The sequence below is a fragment of the Salarias fasciatus genome, chromosome 18 (genome assembly GCF_902148845.1).
Source record: "Salarias fasciatus chromosome 18, fSalaFa1.1, whole genome shotgun sequence".
In the NCBI taxonomy this organism is placed as follows: Eukaryota; Metazoa; Chordata; class Actinopteri; order Blenniiformes; family Blenniidae; genus Salarias; species Salarias fasciatus.
Window position 1 is genome coordinate 1,791,761 of NC_043762.1, and position 16,414 is coordinate 1,808,174.

Below are 16,414 nucleotides of genomic sequence, written 5' to 3' on the forward strand. Positions count from 1 at the left end.
AGGAGTCGGCCGTATTAACGGAAAAGCCCCGAATCTCCGCTTCATCTCTAAAACTGAAACTAAAAGTGATGCTGAAGCGAGCAGAAAGCGGGGACAGCGGTGAGCGTGGAGCGGAGGGGAGCAGAGCCAATCACACCACACCGTGGGCCTGTTCGTCAAAACAAACAAAACATGGTCGGCTTCGTCAAACCGCAGCTTCAAACGACGCATTTTGACTTTTTCATCCACCTCAACACATTGATCGACCGGCTGAACCTTCAAGCCTGACCTTCAGTTTCTCATTGAACCGAGTCGTTTAATTCTGAATCTCAGCGAAGAAGAACGTCTGAAACTTCTTTCACTGAGTCTCAATGAAAGGAGAAAACTCATCATTTCCAAACTAAATCAGTCTAAATGGACTTTTACTGACATCTTAACCAAGACGAGCAGCTTCTTCAAATGAAGGCGCGTTTAAAGTGTTGGTTTTTTGTTTTTCCATCACTGTTTAAAACCAGCATGATGCTGCGTGTTCTTTCACTCTTGTTTCTAAAATGTGTTCTCTCAGGTTTTTCGTTGTACCCCCCCCCCCCCCCCCCCCGCCCGTGCAATGACAATAAAGTCTATTCTATTCTATTCTATTCTATTCTATTCTATTCTATTTTGATGAGAAAATTAAAGAATTAAAGACTGAAGTGGATTAAATATGGAATATGAACATTTTTAATCTGTTTTGGTTAGTTTTGGAGCTTTTGAAGTGACTTGTTTGTCAGAGGTTTAATTTCAGATTTTGTGGGTTTTTCTCCATTCGTGGCTATATGAAGGTTATTATTGGCTGTTGAGAAGGCGTGTGAACATCTTTCACCTTCAACTGGAGAGTCTGCAGCTGTCACATCTGTCTCACATGTAGTTTTGCACTAAAGCTTATTTTAATTTCGTAATCATCTCCACTGAAGTCAGATTTTCTGATGAAAATGTTTATTTTGATGAAATAACCAGTAAAGCATGATGCAGGGAAAAGGCAGCCCCCTGACCCCACCATCGTGTTTCCTGTTGAAGCTCTCTAATGAAAACCCGCCACTGGCTTTAAACGCTGACGGTTCCTCATTAAATCATCTTTAAATCAAACTGTAAACCATTCATCCAGACTCCAGTCCTCTAAAACAACCATACTTATTGTAGCTTCAAGCTCAACTCTGAATCAATCCAAAGACTGAAGTGCAAACAGTTCGACTCAAGCTAAAGACCAAAGCTTGAGGCAGAAGGAAGAAATTCCTTAAAGTGCAACTGAACTCAAACTGTCATTAAAAAACAACCTTCCATTCTTCTGTTATTGTCATTATTGGGCCACTACGATAAAAATAAAAACTATCACCTATCTTGTAGTGTTCTGCTGGTGTTTTATTGCTCTGGTGGGATTTTAAAGGTTAGATCAGTCAGCCACCTGCTGTTTCTGGATTTTAATGTCTCTAACTCACCCTTTTTTTTATTTTTGTTCAGCAGCTTGTCAGACTTCTATTCAGAATCTACTGATCAAAACAGTTTGGCAGGTTGGACTTTTAGTCTGGACAATACAGCGATGTCCTGGTGGCACCAGCAGTCTGAGTCTAACCCTCCTCTAGAATGTTCTAGACCATTTGGGAACCAAAGGCCTCCTAAAACAACCCCTCTCCCATCGGCTTGGTGGAAAATATCTGAGTATGGCTTCTTTTTTAAAAACAATGTGCAAATTTAAGTTTGACAAACTTAAAGCAGACAAAGCCTCATCTGTGACTTCAGATTTCAGACTCATCACTTCAGTCGAATCCCACGTCTGATCTGCTCTCAGAGAGAGGCTGATCAGCTGATGGGAGGAGGAGGAGGAGTAAAACACACTCACACACCAACATCATCTCCTAAAAAACGGACACAATTCATTCTCTCACAACATTATTATAAACCTTTTCTTATATACAAGCTTATATATTTAATAGCGTCACTCAGTTCATAAATATATGGAGCAAAAATACTTGACAATAAATCTCTTTGTAGGAATCAAGACTTAGAAATGTGTAAAAAGCTTCACTCCACCTCAGAATGCTGAAATGTTGCGACTGTGGGTGATTTTCAGGGGCAGTTTTGGCTGAATAACATAATAATTGGATTCTCATTGTAGTGCCAGGAGGTGTTCATGTATAGCCCTCTGAGCTACAATCAAACACGTTGTAGCTCCTCGTTTGACCTTCTGTGAAGCGCAGCGTCCTGACGGGACTGACCAGAGGGATTCAGACCACGCTGCCAAAACTCAGCACTTTCTTCTGTCTGTTAAGGTTCGAGGTGCCTCAGAGTTACACGGTGAGCTGCAGGTGAATGCTGATCCAGCTAATGCTAAAGCGCCTGGAAATACTGCTGGAAAAATAAAGAGACTCAGCTGGATGACCTGAACTGAAGAAGCTCTCAGGCAGCAGCGGCTTTAGCGAGGTGTGTTTGACCTGCGTGGATGTTCTGAACCCTTTTGGTTGGCTCAGAGCAACCGCTCACTTCAGGCAGTGATTCTCTAAATCTCAGCGGCATCTTTAAAAATGCACGAAAGCACAAACCGCCAGTGCTGTTTTCCAGTCAGTCTCAGATTCCCGGGGTTAGAACGACACCGATCACTGCTACATGCTGTAGAAACAACAGTAAAACGCTGAAGATGCTCACATGTGACACAGGAAGCAACGGAGATCTACTTCAACTCCGCCCTGAAGCAGCTGGAAAACAGCATCAGCAGCGACTCTGCAGCTCACGACTCAGTGTTCCTCCTCCTGCCACTGCACTGCAGAGAAACTGTTTCCTCGTGGCCTGGAAGGATTGCTGGAACATCGGTCAGTGCTCTGGGGTTTTGGGGAGCAGGATTAGTCCGTCACGGGACGGACGCAGACGCAGACACTTCAGGGAAATGCAGAGATCTCCTCACTGATCGAAGAGAAAGACATCAGCTCAAACCTCGACGGGGAAATGCGAGCGCTCCGATTCACCGGCAAATCAATACACAGCACAAACAGCATACTAGCGGCGCGATCCATTAACATGTAGAAACGAAGGTGCTCTAAATATCAAATATATAGGTGGAAAGCATTAAATGTGCTTCTGAAGAAAAGCGTGACAGATCAGTCTCACTGGGTGGAACTGCAGGCTCGTGGTCCGTTCTGGCGTCCGGCCTGTCAAACCTCAGCGGGAGTCGGACCTTCACGACTTTCTGGAATCAGAACGGTCGTCGTCCCTGAGGAGGAACGCTGGTTCCTCTCCAAAAACACTCCAGCTGCAACACTGGGACTCAACCTGCAGACAGACGGAACTCTGAGGACGAGGACGAGGACGAGGGACCTCATGGACAGACGGGCCGGGCGGTCTCTCACTCCTTCTTCTGATTGGCTAACAGGGAGGCCTCCCAGCGCTGCGCCATGGCGTTCTGCCGTCGAGGCGCCGAGGAGAGGGAGGAGGGGAACTGGAGGGAGGGGGAGATTCAGCTGAACCACTGGAGCAAAGACACATGGACGGATGGGTGGACGGACGGATGGACGACAGAGAGAGGGGAGGCGAGTCAATGGATGCAGATGTGAAGCGAGAATGAAACAACCGAGACACACGATGGTTATAGCCGCCAGATTGTGAACCGCTGGATTAAAAGTGCGATCAATCCAGCTGATTATCCAATCAGAACGTTCACAATCGATAAGAAACAAATGAATGGAAGGGTGGAAAAATAAAACCGATTATCCAACATGGAAAGCATAAAAGACAGAACAAAATAATGAGAAGACACATGAGTGCAGCCCGACACAGTGAAACAGTCACTTTCAGGAAGAGAAGAGCTCAAACACACAAGAAAATACAGACGAAGCTACACTTCAGGCCAAAAGTTAAAGATTCACTTCAGTTAAAATGTGTTTAATTTAATTTACTAGAGATGTTTGTGCATTTTTATGCTTCTATATGTGCAGTAGGGTTTTTTGTTGTTGTTTTTTTCTTTAAGTGATTTCTTTTACAGTCTTTAGAGAAAACTGAGTTACATTTACTGTCTAAATAAGTTCTATATAAATGAATACTGAGGATACCGACCGCTGGAAAAACAACTAAAAATAAAACATGCAAGTTTATCAGTGTGTTGATTCTTAGTAAATCGCTTGCAAATTTCAAAATAAAAGCACAATGGATTGGCATAAAAGTGATTTTGTGTGTGTGTGTGTGTGTGTGTGTGTGTGTGTGTGTGTGTGTGTGTGTGTGTGTGTGTGTGTGTGTGTGAGCCCACCTTGTGGTCACAGGACAAACTGGATCGTTCCATTTTGCGGGTCCTGGAGGGGGACGAAGGGGAGGACACACACCTGTCTGGGACCTCCGGAACTAAAACAACAAACAAACACAACAAGTGTGAAAATGAAATGAGGGGAAACAGACACGGATAAATATTAAAGTATGTGATATCAAGTGACAAATCAAATCTAACTGAATGATTGGAGTAAAACTGGGATTCAGACAGAACCTGAACACGAACACAGAGCGTGCCGTGGTGTACAGCTGTAGTTTGTTATGCTAAATGAAGTTAGGTCACAATTAATGAGACTTTTATTTTGTAATTTGGAGAACTGAAATGCTAAGCTAACAGTTAGCTGACGCTAAAGCTAACAGCCGGGATGCAGGGGAGACAGCAGCTCTGCACCCGGAGCCGACAGTGCGGCGCTCCGTACCGGTGAAGGTGATGTTCTCGCTGAGGCCCGGAGACACCAGCACGGTGTCGTAGCGCTCCCTGCCTCTCCTCCACTGCTCCTCCTTCCTCCTCCTCCACTCCTCCTCCCTCTGCCTCCTCCACTCCTCCTCCCTCTGCCTCACCAGCCGGATCTCCTGCTCCACCAGCGACTGGCTGCTGAGGGAGCGCAGCTTGAAGAAGGGGTTGGAGGTGAAGGTGCTCTCCTGCGGCTCCGCCGGCGCCGGCGCCGGCCCGGAGCTCAGGCAGAACTCGGAGGCGCTGCGGATGATCAGGTTGGAGGTCTCCACCACGATCACGTTGGCGGAGGGGGCGTCCTGCTCGGAGAGGCCGCTGATGGCGGAGGAGAGGAGGCGGGTCCTGGAGGCGGGGCTGGAGGAGTCGGGCTCCAGGATGATGACGTTGTTGGCCGTCAGTTCGTGGTACAGGGACCGGGGGAGGGAGGAGGAGTAGGAGGGGGAGGGAGAGACGGAGAGAGTCGGGGTCCGGCACGCCGGCGGTCTGGGTGGAGATCGTCCGGTCTGCAGGGTGGACGGCCTGACCACAGCACAAACCAACAAACAACAACGCAACTTTAAAATCTGCAATACAAGTTCCCTCTTGTGTTTCCCAGTAGCTCGGGGGGCGGGGTCTCGCAGGAAGTCTTTCACGGTGTCATGTGTGTTCTGGTCACCTGGATGTGGTCAGGCCCTGAGCGAGCCTCCCTCTCTCCCTGCGGTGCTGCTCCTCTCTCTCCAGAGTCAGCCGGATCTCTCTCTCCACGGCGGTCTCCGGCTCCTCGGGGGGGCTGCGGTAGGACGGGTCGTCCAGCCCCGAGTCCTCTGAGCTGGGGGACAGGGTGGAGGACAGAGGCGGCTCCCGGGCCACGGCGGGCTGAACGTCCCTGGAGGAAGTCAAGCAGACGCTTCATGAGGACGCACTGAAGCAGATGTTGGAACAAAGGGCTGGTTTGGAGCTCTGTCCACTGGCCAGGCAGGAGAGAAAAAGCACAGTGAAGTAGAAACCGAGCTCATTGATCGGTCCGGACTGGAAATCCCTCCCCTTTAGCTGGCTAGCAGCTAGCAGTTAGCAGCGAGCTACAAGCACCCATAATACTATACATCGTCTTTTGACTTTATATCAATGGGTGCCTGCATCTCCTCACTACTCCATGTCTGCCTTTCAGATTCCAACGTTTCCTGTCTGTTCAGTGTCTGCTTCTTCGGATTCCCCCCGTCAGCTTTGTTTGAGTTCCTCTCTCTGTTCTGTACCAGCGTCCAGATGAACTTTAAAGCTCGGGTTGGCGATCTGAATGAGATGCATTTTTTTAAATACTGCTTAAAATGATCTTTATGACCCGATGGGAAGCAATTCATAGCGTGTTCTTAAAGTAGTTTGGAAAATATCCGCTATCTACAGCAGGAGTAAAACGGGAAAAACAGCAACCAATAGTCTTGCCGGGACACCTTTTTTTAAACCAATCAAATCCCTTCGCCGTTCGACCTGCCCCTGTGTGTACATGTCAATGGCGTGCACTGACCCTGGTTCAGTGCGGCGTAGAAGGACGGAGCGTCGTTGCAGAACGGCGGAGAAGAATGTTTGGGGCTTTACTTACCGCTGAGTGCGCCATAACTTGGCGTTGTGCAAATAAAGAAAAACAAAGAAACGAAGCCTGAGGACAGGTTACGCCAGGAACGCACTGGACACGGAAGTGCCGCGCGCCGCGAACGTCTCCGCGTCTCCGCTCCCAACGGGAGCTCCTCCAATGGGGTGGGAGCTGGGCGGAGCTAGCTAGGCGGAGCCTTGGGGAGATGCTACATTCGTGGTACATGCTAGTTTTCCAAGATCGCCAACCCTAGCTTTAACACCTGCTCGAGCGAAGCTGAGTCTGGTGCCGGAGCGACAACGCTCTCACACAGTCACACTCTGGGTTGGCCTGCAGGTCAACTGGAAACATCGCATGAAGCCAGCTCAGTGTCTGAGGCCCCTCACCGTACCTGTGTTTGAGCCGGGGGCTGCGGGTGGGGGGATACAGTGAAGAGTGGGTCCCCTGGAAGCTCCCCTGAGCTCTCAGGCCCGGTTTGGGGATGGGGTGACCTTTGACGTCCGCCTCCATTTTCTTCCACTGCTTGCGTGCCACCATGAAGTCCACGTGCTCGGTGGAGACGTTCTCACTGCGCATCTCCTGGTGGACGCAGAAATCTACCGGAAACTGAGAGCAGAACTCCGATTTAGCGGTGATGCAACAAGTTATTCAAGTTCTTTTCATGCCGTCGGTTTTTGAAGACAGATCATGTTAGATGTTTTAAAGTACATTGAGTAATGTGATAAATCTACTGGTTTTGTGCGTTTGGTCATTGGAGAATGTTTTGTTGTATCAGTGAATTTTCCCTCCATCACCAGAGACCTGGACGCACCTTCCTGTCCGGGTCGGTGGAGCTGGCAGTGGAGCTGACAGAAGGGGAGCGTGGGAAAACATCCCTCCCCGCCCTGTGCTCCTCCTCCTCCTGCCCGCCCCCCCGCCGCTCCTCCCTCTCCAGCTCCGCCTCCTTCTGCTCGTCGGCGGCCATCTCCTCGTGGGCCTCCTCCTCCCTCTCTCCCGCCTCCTCCTCCTTCTTGGTGAATCCCGCCCAGGCGTCCTCCCCCGCCTCGCTGTCGGAGTACACCACGGCCAGCTCGGCCTGGAGGCAGTCGCTCAGGTCGTCCGTGCCGAGCAGGTCGTGACCCCAGGGCTCCTGCAGGGTGGAGGCGGCGGCGGCGGCGGCGGCGGCCGGGGCCTCCTCAGACGGACGAGCCAGCAGAGGGTCGCCGTCGAGCAGCAGGTCCAGCGCCGAGTCGCCTCGCTCCTCTCTCCCTGCTCCTTCCATCCACTCCTCACTGCTGCCGCCTTGTCCTCCGTCTTCCCCCTCGATCTCTCTTTTCCCCAAGTCCTCAGTCTTTGTTTCTCCTTGTTTCCCGTCCTCTCCTTCCACTCTCCCTCTGTCTTCATCCTTGATCTCCATGTCTCTCCGGCCCTCATCCTCTCCTTCGGTTTCCCCCCTCCCTTCTTCTTCTCCGTCTATTTCCCCTCTGCCCTCATCCTGCCCCTCGGTTTCCCCTCTGCCCTCATCCCCTCCTTCGCTCCCAGCCCCTCTGGCTGCTCCCTTCTCCTCTCCAATCTCAAACACCAGGTAGTCACACTCGTCTCCTTTGTCGTACTCCCCGCCCGCGGCCTCCTTCCCCGCCGCCGGCCCGTCCGGCTGATCCTGGATCTGGTAGCTGAAGAAGCCGTCTCTCTCCAGGTCTGTGAGTGGCGGCGAGGAGCTGATCTCCATGGTTACCGGATCTGCTGGTTGTGTGGGAGGGTTGTCGGAGGCGTCGTCGTCGTCAGGGTTACCGTCTGTCAGCTCGGGTGTATTTCTCCTCAGACCGGCTGTAGCTCTCTGTGGAAACAAGCAGTTCAGTTCTTGACTTGACTGTCCTGGACGGAGACTCACAGGTCAGGACCACGCCGTGACCTCGGTGTCAAGTCTCCTCCGTTATCCGCTCAGCGAGCTGCAGCCCTGCGTCAGCTCTGCTTCCCTGTCCTCGTCCTGAACTGTGTGACAAACTCCCTGAAGCTGAGTCCCGGTGTGTGTCTGCTGCTGGTTCAGCCTTGATACGTGACACACACACACACACACACACACACACACACACACACACACAATGTTCGGCGCTGAAGGTCTGCACTCAGAAGTGGGATCAGTTTACTCAATGACCATCATCGGTGTTTATTTCAATTCCAATAATAATTAAATGTGACATATGGGTGCATTTTGTTCGGAACAGCATAAAGAAATCTCAAATAAGTGAACCAGACATAAAACCACACAGCTGGAGACAAACTTCAGCCCTGCAGCTGCTGAACCACGTGAGAAATGATGTGTGAAACAACAGACTGTGGTAACGTGGCGTCAACATCATTCTGTTGTTCAGTCCTCATCATGATCATAAACAGTGAGAACAGACTTTAACGGCTGACTATGTCTAAATGTTTCTGTTCTGAATGGACACAGGCGCTGCAGGATGAGCAGGAGTTTGATCCATCAGCCTGAGTGAATAAAAAGTATAAAAACACACGGATGTGCCCAGAAACAAGAGGCTATATTTAGCTGTTGTTTCAGTTGTGTGTGTGTGTGTGTGTGTGTGTGTGTGTAGTGATTTAGACACATTCATTAACCTTCTGCTTGTTTTTAAATGTGTTCAGAGAATAGTTTTTTTTATTTGAATTAGAACGCTGTATTCTCCAGTCATGTCTGAATGAAAGTCGTATCTGTCAAACAAGAGGAAAAACATAAAACTGTACTTAAAAAATCTTCTGTATGTTTCTGTGTCCAGAAATGCTGTGTTAAAGATCGTTCAGCTGTTCCAGAACCTTCTGTGAATTTGCTCCTCAGCTCTGACCTTCATGACCAACTCCAGCCCTCTTTCTGTTTTCTTCATCACAGTCAGTTTCTCTGTTTTTCTCTCAGTGAGCTGAAGGACAAAAACTTGGGATTGGAGACAGTAAAAGTTACAGTGGTATCTGAGTAATGAGCCAATTCTTAATGTAAATCACATGAACGGCCAAGTACCGAAGCACGAGTTATGGTCCAGATGGTGCAGGACCCCTACAACACGTTTTCAGTCTTAAACTCACTGATTTCCTTTAACGGCCTCAACTGTGCCGCTGTGATGAAGCGCCTGACGTTGGTTCTCCTGTTTAACCTACTGAGCACCAAAGAACACAGGTAAAAACTAACTGGACAGGATGCATGATGGGAAAAAATCTGCTTCAGAAGATTAAGAAAAAAAACATGTAAAATAAAAATAAACACACACACACACACACACACACACTCACACACACACACACACACACACACACACACTCACACACACACACACACACACACACACACACACACACACACACACACACACTCACACACACACACACACACACACTCACACACACACACACACACACACACACACACACACACACACACTCACACACACTCACAGCAGAGGAGATTACAGAAGTGTACATGCCTCCGATGGGATAAACTCATAAACTGAAGCTCGCATGTCGTTGCCATGGCGCCGCTGCCTCGCTTTGAGTGGGCCGCTGTACTATTATGGTCTGTTTCTGCAGGCGTGTGCCAGTGAAAGACAGGAGGCGTTGCCATGGTAACACTAAGTATAGATGCAGCGGCAGGCGGGCTGCTGCAGCTCTGCTGTAAGTCACAATGTGAGGAGACGGATGAGATTGGCCCACAGCGTCGGCACGCCGCTCTGCTGCTGCCGATGTGCTGAAGGCTGACCTATCGGGACGTGACGGGAGGACAGAGCCTCCAACACAGAGGCTGCAGCCCGACTCGATGCATCCAGGCGGCCTGCAGCTGCCTCAGGAACACTGCTCTCCTCCTAAAGTGTGTCAACACAACCCGGGCAGCGGAGCCGCTGCAACGTTTCCTTCAGGCGCCTCAGACTTCCAGCTACACTCATGCATTTTGTGTCTGACTGTTAAAGAACAAGCCAACAGGAGTACAGGCAGGGTTGGCAGAGCTGACTGACACAAACGCAACATTAAAGCTCAATGAAGACCAGCTCAAATCACAGCCTCTCCAAAACCCATGTAAAAATAAAGCTTCACGACGGCACGACACAGCCAGAGATAAAGGAAGCAAACAGCTTTTCACCAAAAGCAATTATGCAACCGAATTATGGCGTCACAGAAACTAAGAAGAAACCCGATGCCAGTATGAAATATCTTCATATCTCCCTCAGGAACAAGCACGCCTGCACACACACTCCAGCTCACTGTAATGGGTGTATCAGTCACACTCTATTCATACGTAGCATTTAGCAAGTAGCATTCAGCTGGTGTGTGAGCCTGGAAACTCTTTAGCACGTAGCACGTAGCGTGTAGCATGTAGCATGTAGCATGGCTCAGAGTAAAATCCTCCTGGATCCCCTGATCAGTTAGGACTTGATCAGTTGTATCAGGGAGCTTTCATGAGAGTGATTACTCCGTGCAGTATCGAACCTGAGTGCATCCCGACTAAATACGTCAACATGGATTTAAATTGCGTCTGTTGTCTGGTTAAATTAGCTTAAAGAGCTTTTGTGACACTAACAAAGACAATTCTGGCATTGAACTTCATAACTTTTCCAAAGAAGATGGAAACTTGGAAGTTAAAATGATTTTCTGATCTTTACCAAACTGAGAAAACCTTTCAGGTTCACAGAAATGCTGAATGATTCCGGTTGTCCTCTTCATCATTTCTGTATTTATTTGCTTATAATACTATTATTAAGGTAAATTTAAATATTGTTTAGAATGTCAAACTGATGTAAACGATTGTTCTTTAATGAAGCTTTAAACTCGGCCTGGACTGTCAATATAATGAGATTACCGTAACGCTGACCCCCACATAAAGTACATCCTGTAAGCATGCCTTGGATTTTTTTGTAAATTATATCAGTTCAATCATGTAAAAGCAACATTACATCTCAAATAAATAACGTTCAGAGGAAAAGATCCTGAAACTGTGAAACGGCACCACAAGCAAATGAGCAGTAAAAACTGGAGCGTGAACACTTGAAGCTCTCTGTGAGCGTTTTTTATTGTTACTGTGCAGATGAATCCACTCAACACACACATTCATGTGTCCATCAATTCACACCACTTAATGAGGAAACATCCCAGCATCCCGCACTGCAATCTCTGATTTCATCTGATCACGTTGTGTGAGTGGTGTTCACATCTGTCTGCCCTTCAGATGGATAAACAGCAGGTTCTCATTTACTCTGTTTAATCGAGTTTAACGTGTCCAACATGAAACCAAAGACACAACACCGTCCTTCAGAGGACCGGTTCTCTCGTGTTTCACTCTGAGCTGAAATATGACAGAAACAGTGCTGGTGCTTTGTTTGTTTCCTCATCTGTATTCATGCAGCTCTCAGCTCTAATCCATGCGTCTGATCACTGCCTGCAGATCTGAAACAGCGACCTTTAGGATCACCGCTCGGGCTCGCTGACCTTTGTCCACTGACACGTCCTCATTCACAAGATGAATGAAGTGAGCTCCAGATTTCTGTCTGATCCACCCACAACAGCTGGAGACAGAATTATCAGCATTATTTAATCACTCTGTGTGTGTGTGTGTGTGTGTGTGTGTGTGTGTGTGTGTGTGTGTGTGTGTGTGTGTAGAGGATTACAGGGCTTTACCCATCACAGATGAGTAATGGCTGGATTCATGAAGCCTCATCCGTGAGCAGCAGACATCTGCCCATCACACTACAGACCTGGTTTATGGAGATCAGCCCCCAAGAACCCCAGAATCCCAGACCCTGACCCCCAGACCCTCAGACCCCCTGGTTTGATCTCTGATTTCCCAAAACACACTACTGAAGCGAAATACAGAGACGCTCCCACAGGATCCCGTTTTCTTTGACATGACCGCCTCAAAGCACAAGACGCCTCAGCCTCTCTTCTAACCTTTGGTGCTTTGGTACCAAGGGGGTCTCGTACGGTGGCCCAGGAGGGCCAGCGCCACACCACAATGGCAAAAGTCACAACATATAAAAAAGCCACAAGGGGGAAAAGTCCCAACCGGACTGCAAAAGACATAGCATATAATCAAAAAACCACAACAAAACTTAAAAAGCCACAACATATAATCAAAAAATTGTAACACAACAGCAAAATTCACAACATAACAGCAACAGTCACAACATATGATCAGAAATCCACAACCCAACAGCAATATTCACAACAGCAAATGTCACAAGAAATGAAAAAGCAGCAGTCACAAGATATGATCAAAAATTCACAACACAACAACAGAAAGCCACAGCTCAACGGCAAAGGCCGTAAGTGCGCTGTGGCTTTTGCCGCTGGGTTGTAGAGTTGGCCTTTCTGGGCCGCCGTTGTCTGGGGATCCCATGCTGAGAGTCACTGATAAGCAGGACTTGTCCCCCAAGCTGTTTTCCTCCCTCTGTAATCTTGATTTTGTAAAATATAAAAGCAAAACATGGGAAAAACACACAACCAGCATCCAAAAGAGAAAGTAAAACCTTTAGGTTCTGACTGGAGATACGTGAAAGGGTAAATGGTTAAACATTTGCCTCTTCACTCACCGCAACAAAACCTTTAAGTTAATGACTGTTTCATCCTTCTATTAAATACGTCTTTACTGTCATGCAATCGTCTGCCACTAGTTGGAGCTACAACGCTGTCAGACAAAGCAGCACCCAAATAGTAACTTTAGTGCAAATCTTTTGCCAAATTTATTTTTCTCTGTTGCTTAATGATCAGTTTCTCTGAAAGTTCATGCATTTCGACTGTGGGTATAAATACAGGTGTAGAATGACTCCGCCCACACACCCCGACTCGCCGATATGAACCTGTACTGAATGACTGTTAGCCGCCGCAGCTCGCCACACTCAGGCTAGTTTCTATTGTTCTATTGATCACAACAATCAACCCAAAATCCGGTTCAACTTCACTTACTGAAGGTTTGAAGTCTTTGGGGAATGTCTGTAAAGAAGATGATGAAATGCTAAATGCTAACTTCCAGAGCGATGCACAGAGCAAAGCCTGTTGAATACAGCATAGTTTTCATTAAAGGCTTCAGACAGTCTATGAAACTAAATGTATTAACATCTGACTGGTTTCTTCTTTCACTGGACTAGTAACTCTGCAGATTTTTGTTGTCTTCAGAGAAATGAATGAGGATCATTTATTGATGGTTTTCATGGAGACATGATAGCTTGAACTCCCCGGTGACCTTCAACAGGCCCCAGAGGTGGTCCGGACTCCAGGTTAGGAACCATTTCCCCAGAGGGTCACTTGCAGGCAATAATTCAGCAGCAGGTTATACTGCAGAGGATGAACAGGTCAAGTTTAGAAGTTCGGTTCTCTTTGTTTCAGCGGGTGTCGCCTCTTCGGCAGAGCCTCTCTATGACTGCACACAGAAATCAAAGGCAGAAAAATAAACCAAGCTGCCATGACCGTCTCCTCTGCTCGGCTCCATCCTGCAGAGCCAGCACTGTTACATAAGCCGGAACCATGAAATCCGGCAAAGTACCCAAAATGGTGACGGATAAGAGCGGGAACAGAAGCCAAGAAAAGCGCGGGGTTTGACGGCAGCGCGAGCTAATCCTCCAGCCTCGTTCAGAAAACATGCCCAGATCTGCCTGGCGAAGGACGAGCGGCGTGTCCGTGAGAGAGCTGCCGAGGCTCATTATGACGATGACGATGATGATGATGATGATGATCTGTTACCTACCAGCAGCTTCCAGCACAGCAGCCAGAACGAGATCATCTCCAGGCGGCCGCGGCGTGCGCATTCCTCTCCTCCTCTTCCTAACGGCAGCGCCAGCAGCCAGGCGGCCGCTCGCCGGCGCGAGGAGGGACGCATGCAAGCTGCGGCGCGCGCGCGCGCGCGTGTGTGTGTGTATGTGTGTGTGTGTGCGTATGTGGTGGAGAGAGGTAGAGAGTGACAGCAGCAGATAGAAAGAGAGAGAGAGAGAGAGGAAGCAGAATGATGTATCGACGTGTGCTCTTATGGTGCTGCGAACTGGAGCAGAAGAGATCAATGTGTATTGGCAGGCAGGTGTGGCGTACGTCTCTCTGCGCCGGACCCCCGGCTCTGCCTCCACCCGCCCCGCCACCACCGCCCGGCTGCACCCACCCACTGCCTGCTGCGTCCGGCCCTTCCCGCCCCGCATGGTCACCGGTGGGCGGGAGACGCGCAGCGCCACCGATCTCCCCTCTGGACCCAAACCACGTCCAACCAGCAGACTGGGGACAAAAGCCCCAGAAATGAACCCTGGGATCATGAGGGATCTTACTGGGAGCTTTGAAGTCGACAGATATGGGAGCAAAATTGTGACTGTAAAAGGAAAACAGTCAGCTAAGAGTGAAACATGTAGGAGACGTATTAGACTGTATTATCATGATTATAAGACACACTTTGTTAGTTGGCTGAGATTTATAGGAAAAAACAATTTATACTCCAGATTATACAATAAATAAATAAAAAAATAAATAAAATAGAAAAAAAAATAACCCCAGTGAGTTACACGACAAAAAAGAAAAAAAAAAAACCCGTAGCATAACATCTGCACGATAAATTGCATTTATTTTGTTGTTTGGTTGATCAAACAACTTTTAATGATCAGCAGTGGTCAACACTCATAAAAAAGCATGGCAGCCAGACAGAAAAAACAGTTCTAAATTTCAGGAATTCTGGTTTATTTTGAAGTCAAAATTCCACCTTGGTAGCCAAAATCACAAAGCTACATTTCAGACAGTTTGAATTACCATTGCATGCAGTTCAGTTGGATTTTATTTACTTGCATGCATCATAATAGTTTTCTGTATTCTTAGGTGTTCCAGTTATCTGGTGTTTAGGACTGCGACATCGAAAGCACCTCACCATTTGATGATGATTCAGGGAGCTACGATTCAATCATTCAACAATTCTTGATTTTGATGAATATTTTTATCCTCTCACTTTGTGGCTACTTCATCATTTTAAACAAGGTACAGCGACTTTTCAGTGTACATAAATCCAAGTAATTAAACATGTTCCTGGAGAACTCCTGTCCAGCATGTTGTAGCTCTCTCCCTGCTTCAACACACCGAGCGAAGCCCAGTATGGATCCTGTCCGAGAAGCAGGTGTTCGCAGTTCTGCCGGTTAGACTCGGCACCACTTGATGAAGAGGGCTGAACTCAATACGTTTCCATCATCACTTGCTAGAAACACTAGCAGCAGGAGAATCGATGCCAGTAATGATCACAGATTAACGTGATACGTAACAATTTTGTCAGTCTTTATTGGTCCAAAGCTGAGCTAAGGCGGAGGAGTTACCGGCAGTTTGTTTTAGTGGTGCATTGCTACCCATATGTAGAGAGAAACTTTTTTTATTTTTTTATTGATGCAGCATGATATTGTTGTTAATTTACTTGGAATCTTTTCAAAGACCTCCAAGCTATGGGCTATGGCCCGCTGACTCCTGGGGGTCCGGAGAACCCAGTTTGAGAACCGCTGCTGTAAACATGCTGTTACTGTGCAAGCCTGTTTGCTGTTGTACTGTGTTAAAAATAAAGAAGTTGAAATAAGGAATAATTTCTCAGTTTTGGTAGCCATTTGTGAAGTTCAGTGTTCCTGTGTTCCTACTTTCACTCACATCGTGGCCATCATGGGGGCTAAGCCCCCCGTGTCCTCAAAGCCCAGTGACGCCCCTGCCTGCTACTCACTTAGCAGAACCAGACATTTTTGGTGAATAATGTGATCGTAGTTTTATTATCGGCTCTTTCAGAGTGATTACACTGAATTCAGTAAGTTCCTCATAACATTCTCCCCCTCAGAGAGCGCAGCACAGGTTGCCAGTTTGGCAGACTTTACTTGATTTCGGACAGCTGTACAGACAAGCCTCAAGCGCACTGTGAACTGAATATCTCTTGCTCTTCGCTGTTGTGGCGTGCACGGGCGGCGTATCATGCACTGCCGCCATGGTGCACACCGTGCATGTGTAGCCAAGCCAAAAAGTTTTGGGCGACCATGTGAGCATCGTCAGAAGCACGATAATGATATTCACTCACCAGATGTGACTGGCAACCATTCCGCCTGTTTCGACCACGGATCATCATCAAAATATCCTGGTACATAAAATCTGTGAGCACTAGGTGTCACTGTATGACAACAGAAAGCTCT

General features: G+C 48.0%; 2 protein-coding genes across 2 annotated transcripts; both read right to left on the minus strand.

Annotated features, from left to right (window-relative positions):
* Positions 1 to 3,302: 3,302 nt before the first annotated feature.
* Positions 3,303 to 7,204, minus strand: LOC115405224 (uncharacterized). Its single transcript, XM_030114733.1, has 6 exons — positions 7,099 to 7,204; positions 6,679 to 6,893; positions 5,376 to 5,585; positions 4,686 to 5,239; positions 4,250 to 4,341; positions 3,303 to 3,445 (listed from the first exon to the last, which is right to left on the minus strand). The coding sequence occupies exons 2-6, from the start codon at positions 6,861 to 6,863 to the stop codon at positions 3,353 to 3,355; spliced, it is 1,134 nt and encodes a 377-aa protein (XP_029970593.1). The 5' UTR covers positions 6,864 to 6,893; positions 7,099 to 7,204; the 3' UTR covers positions 3,303 to 3,352.
* A 172-nt stretch (positions 7,205 to 7,376) lies between these two features.
* LOC115405371 (sodium/potassium/calcium exchanger 1-like) lies at positions 7,377 to 14,112 on the minus strand. The gene is made up of 3 exons (XM_030114937.1): positions 13,981 to 14,112; positions 7,469 to 8,103; positions 7,377 to 7,416 (listed from the first exon to the last, which is right to left on the minus strand). Exons 1-3 carry the CDS (start codon positions 14,110 to 14,112, stop codon positions 7,377 to 7,379), a joined length of 807 nt encoding a protein of 268 aa, XP_029970797.1.
* Positions 14,113 to 16,414: the final 2,302 nt, after the last annotated feature.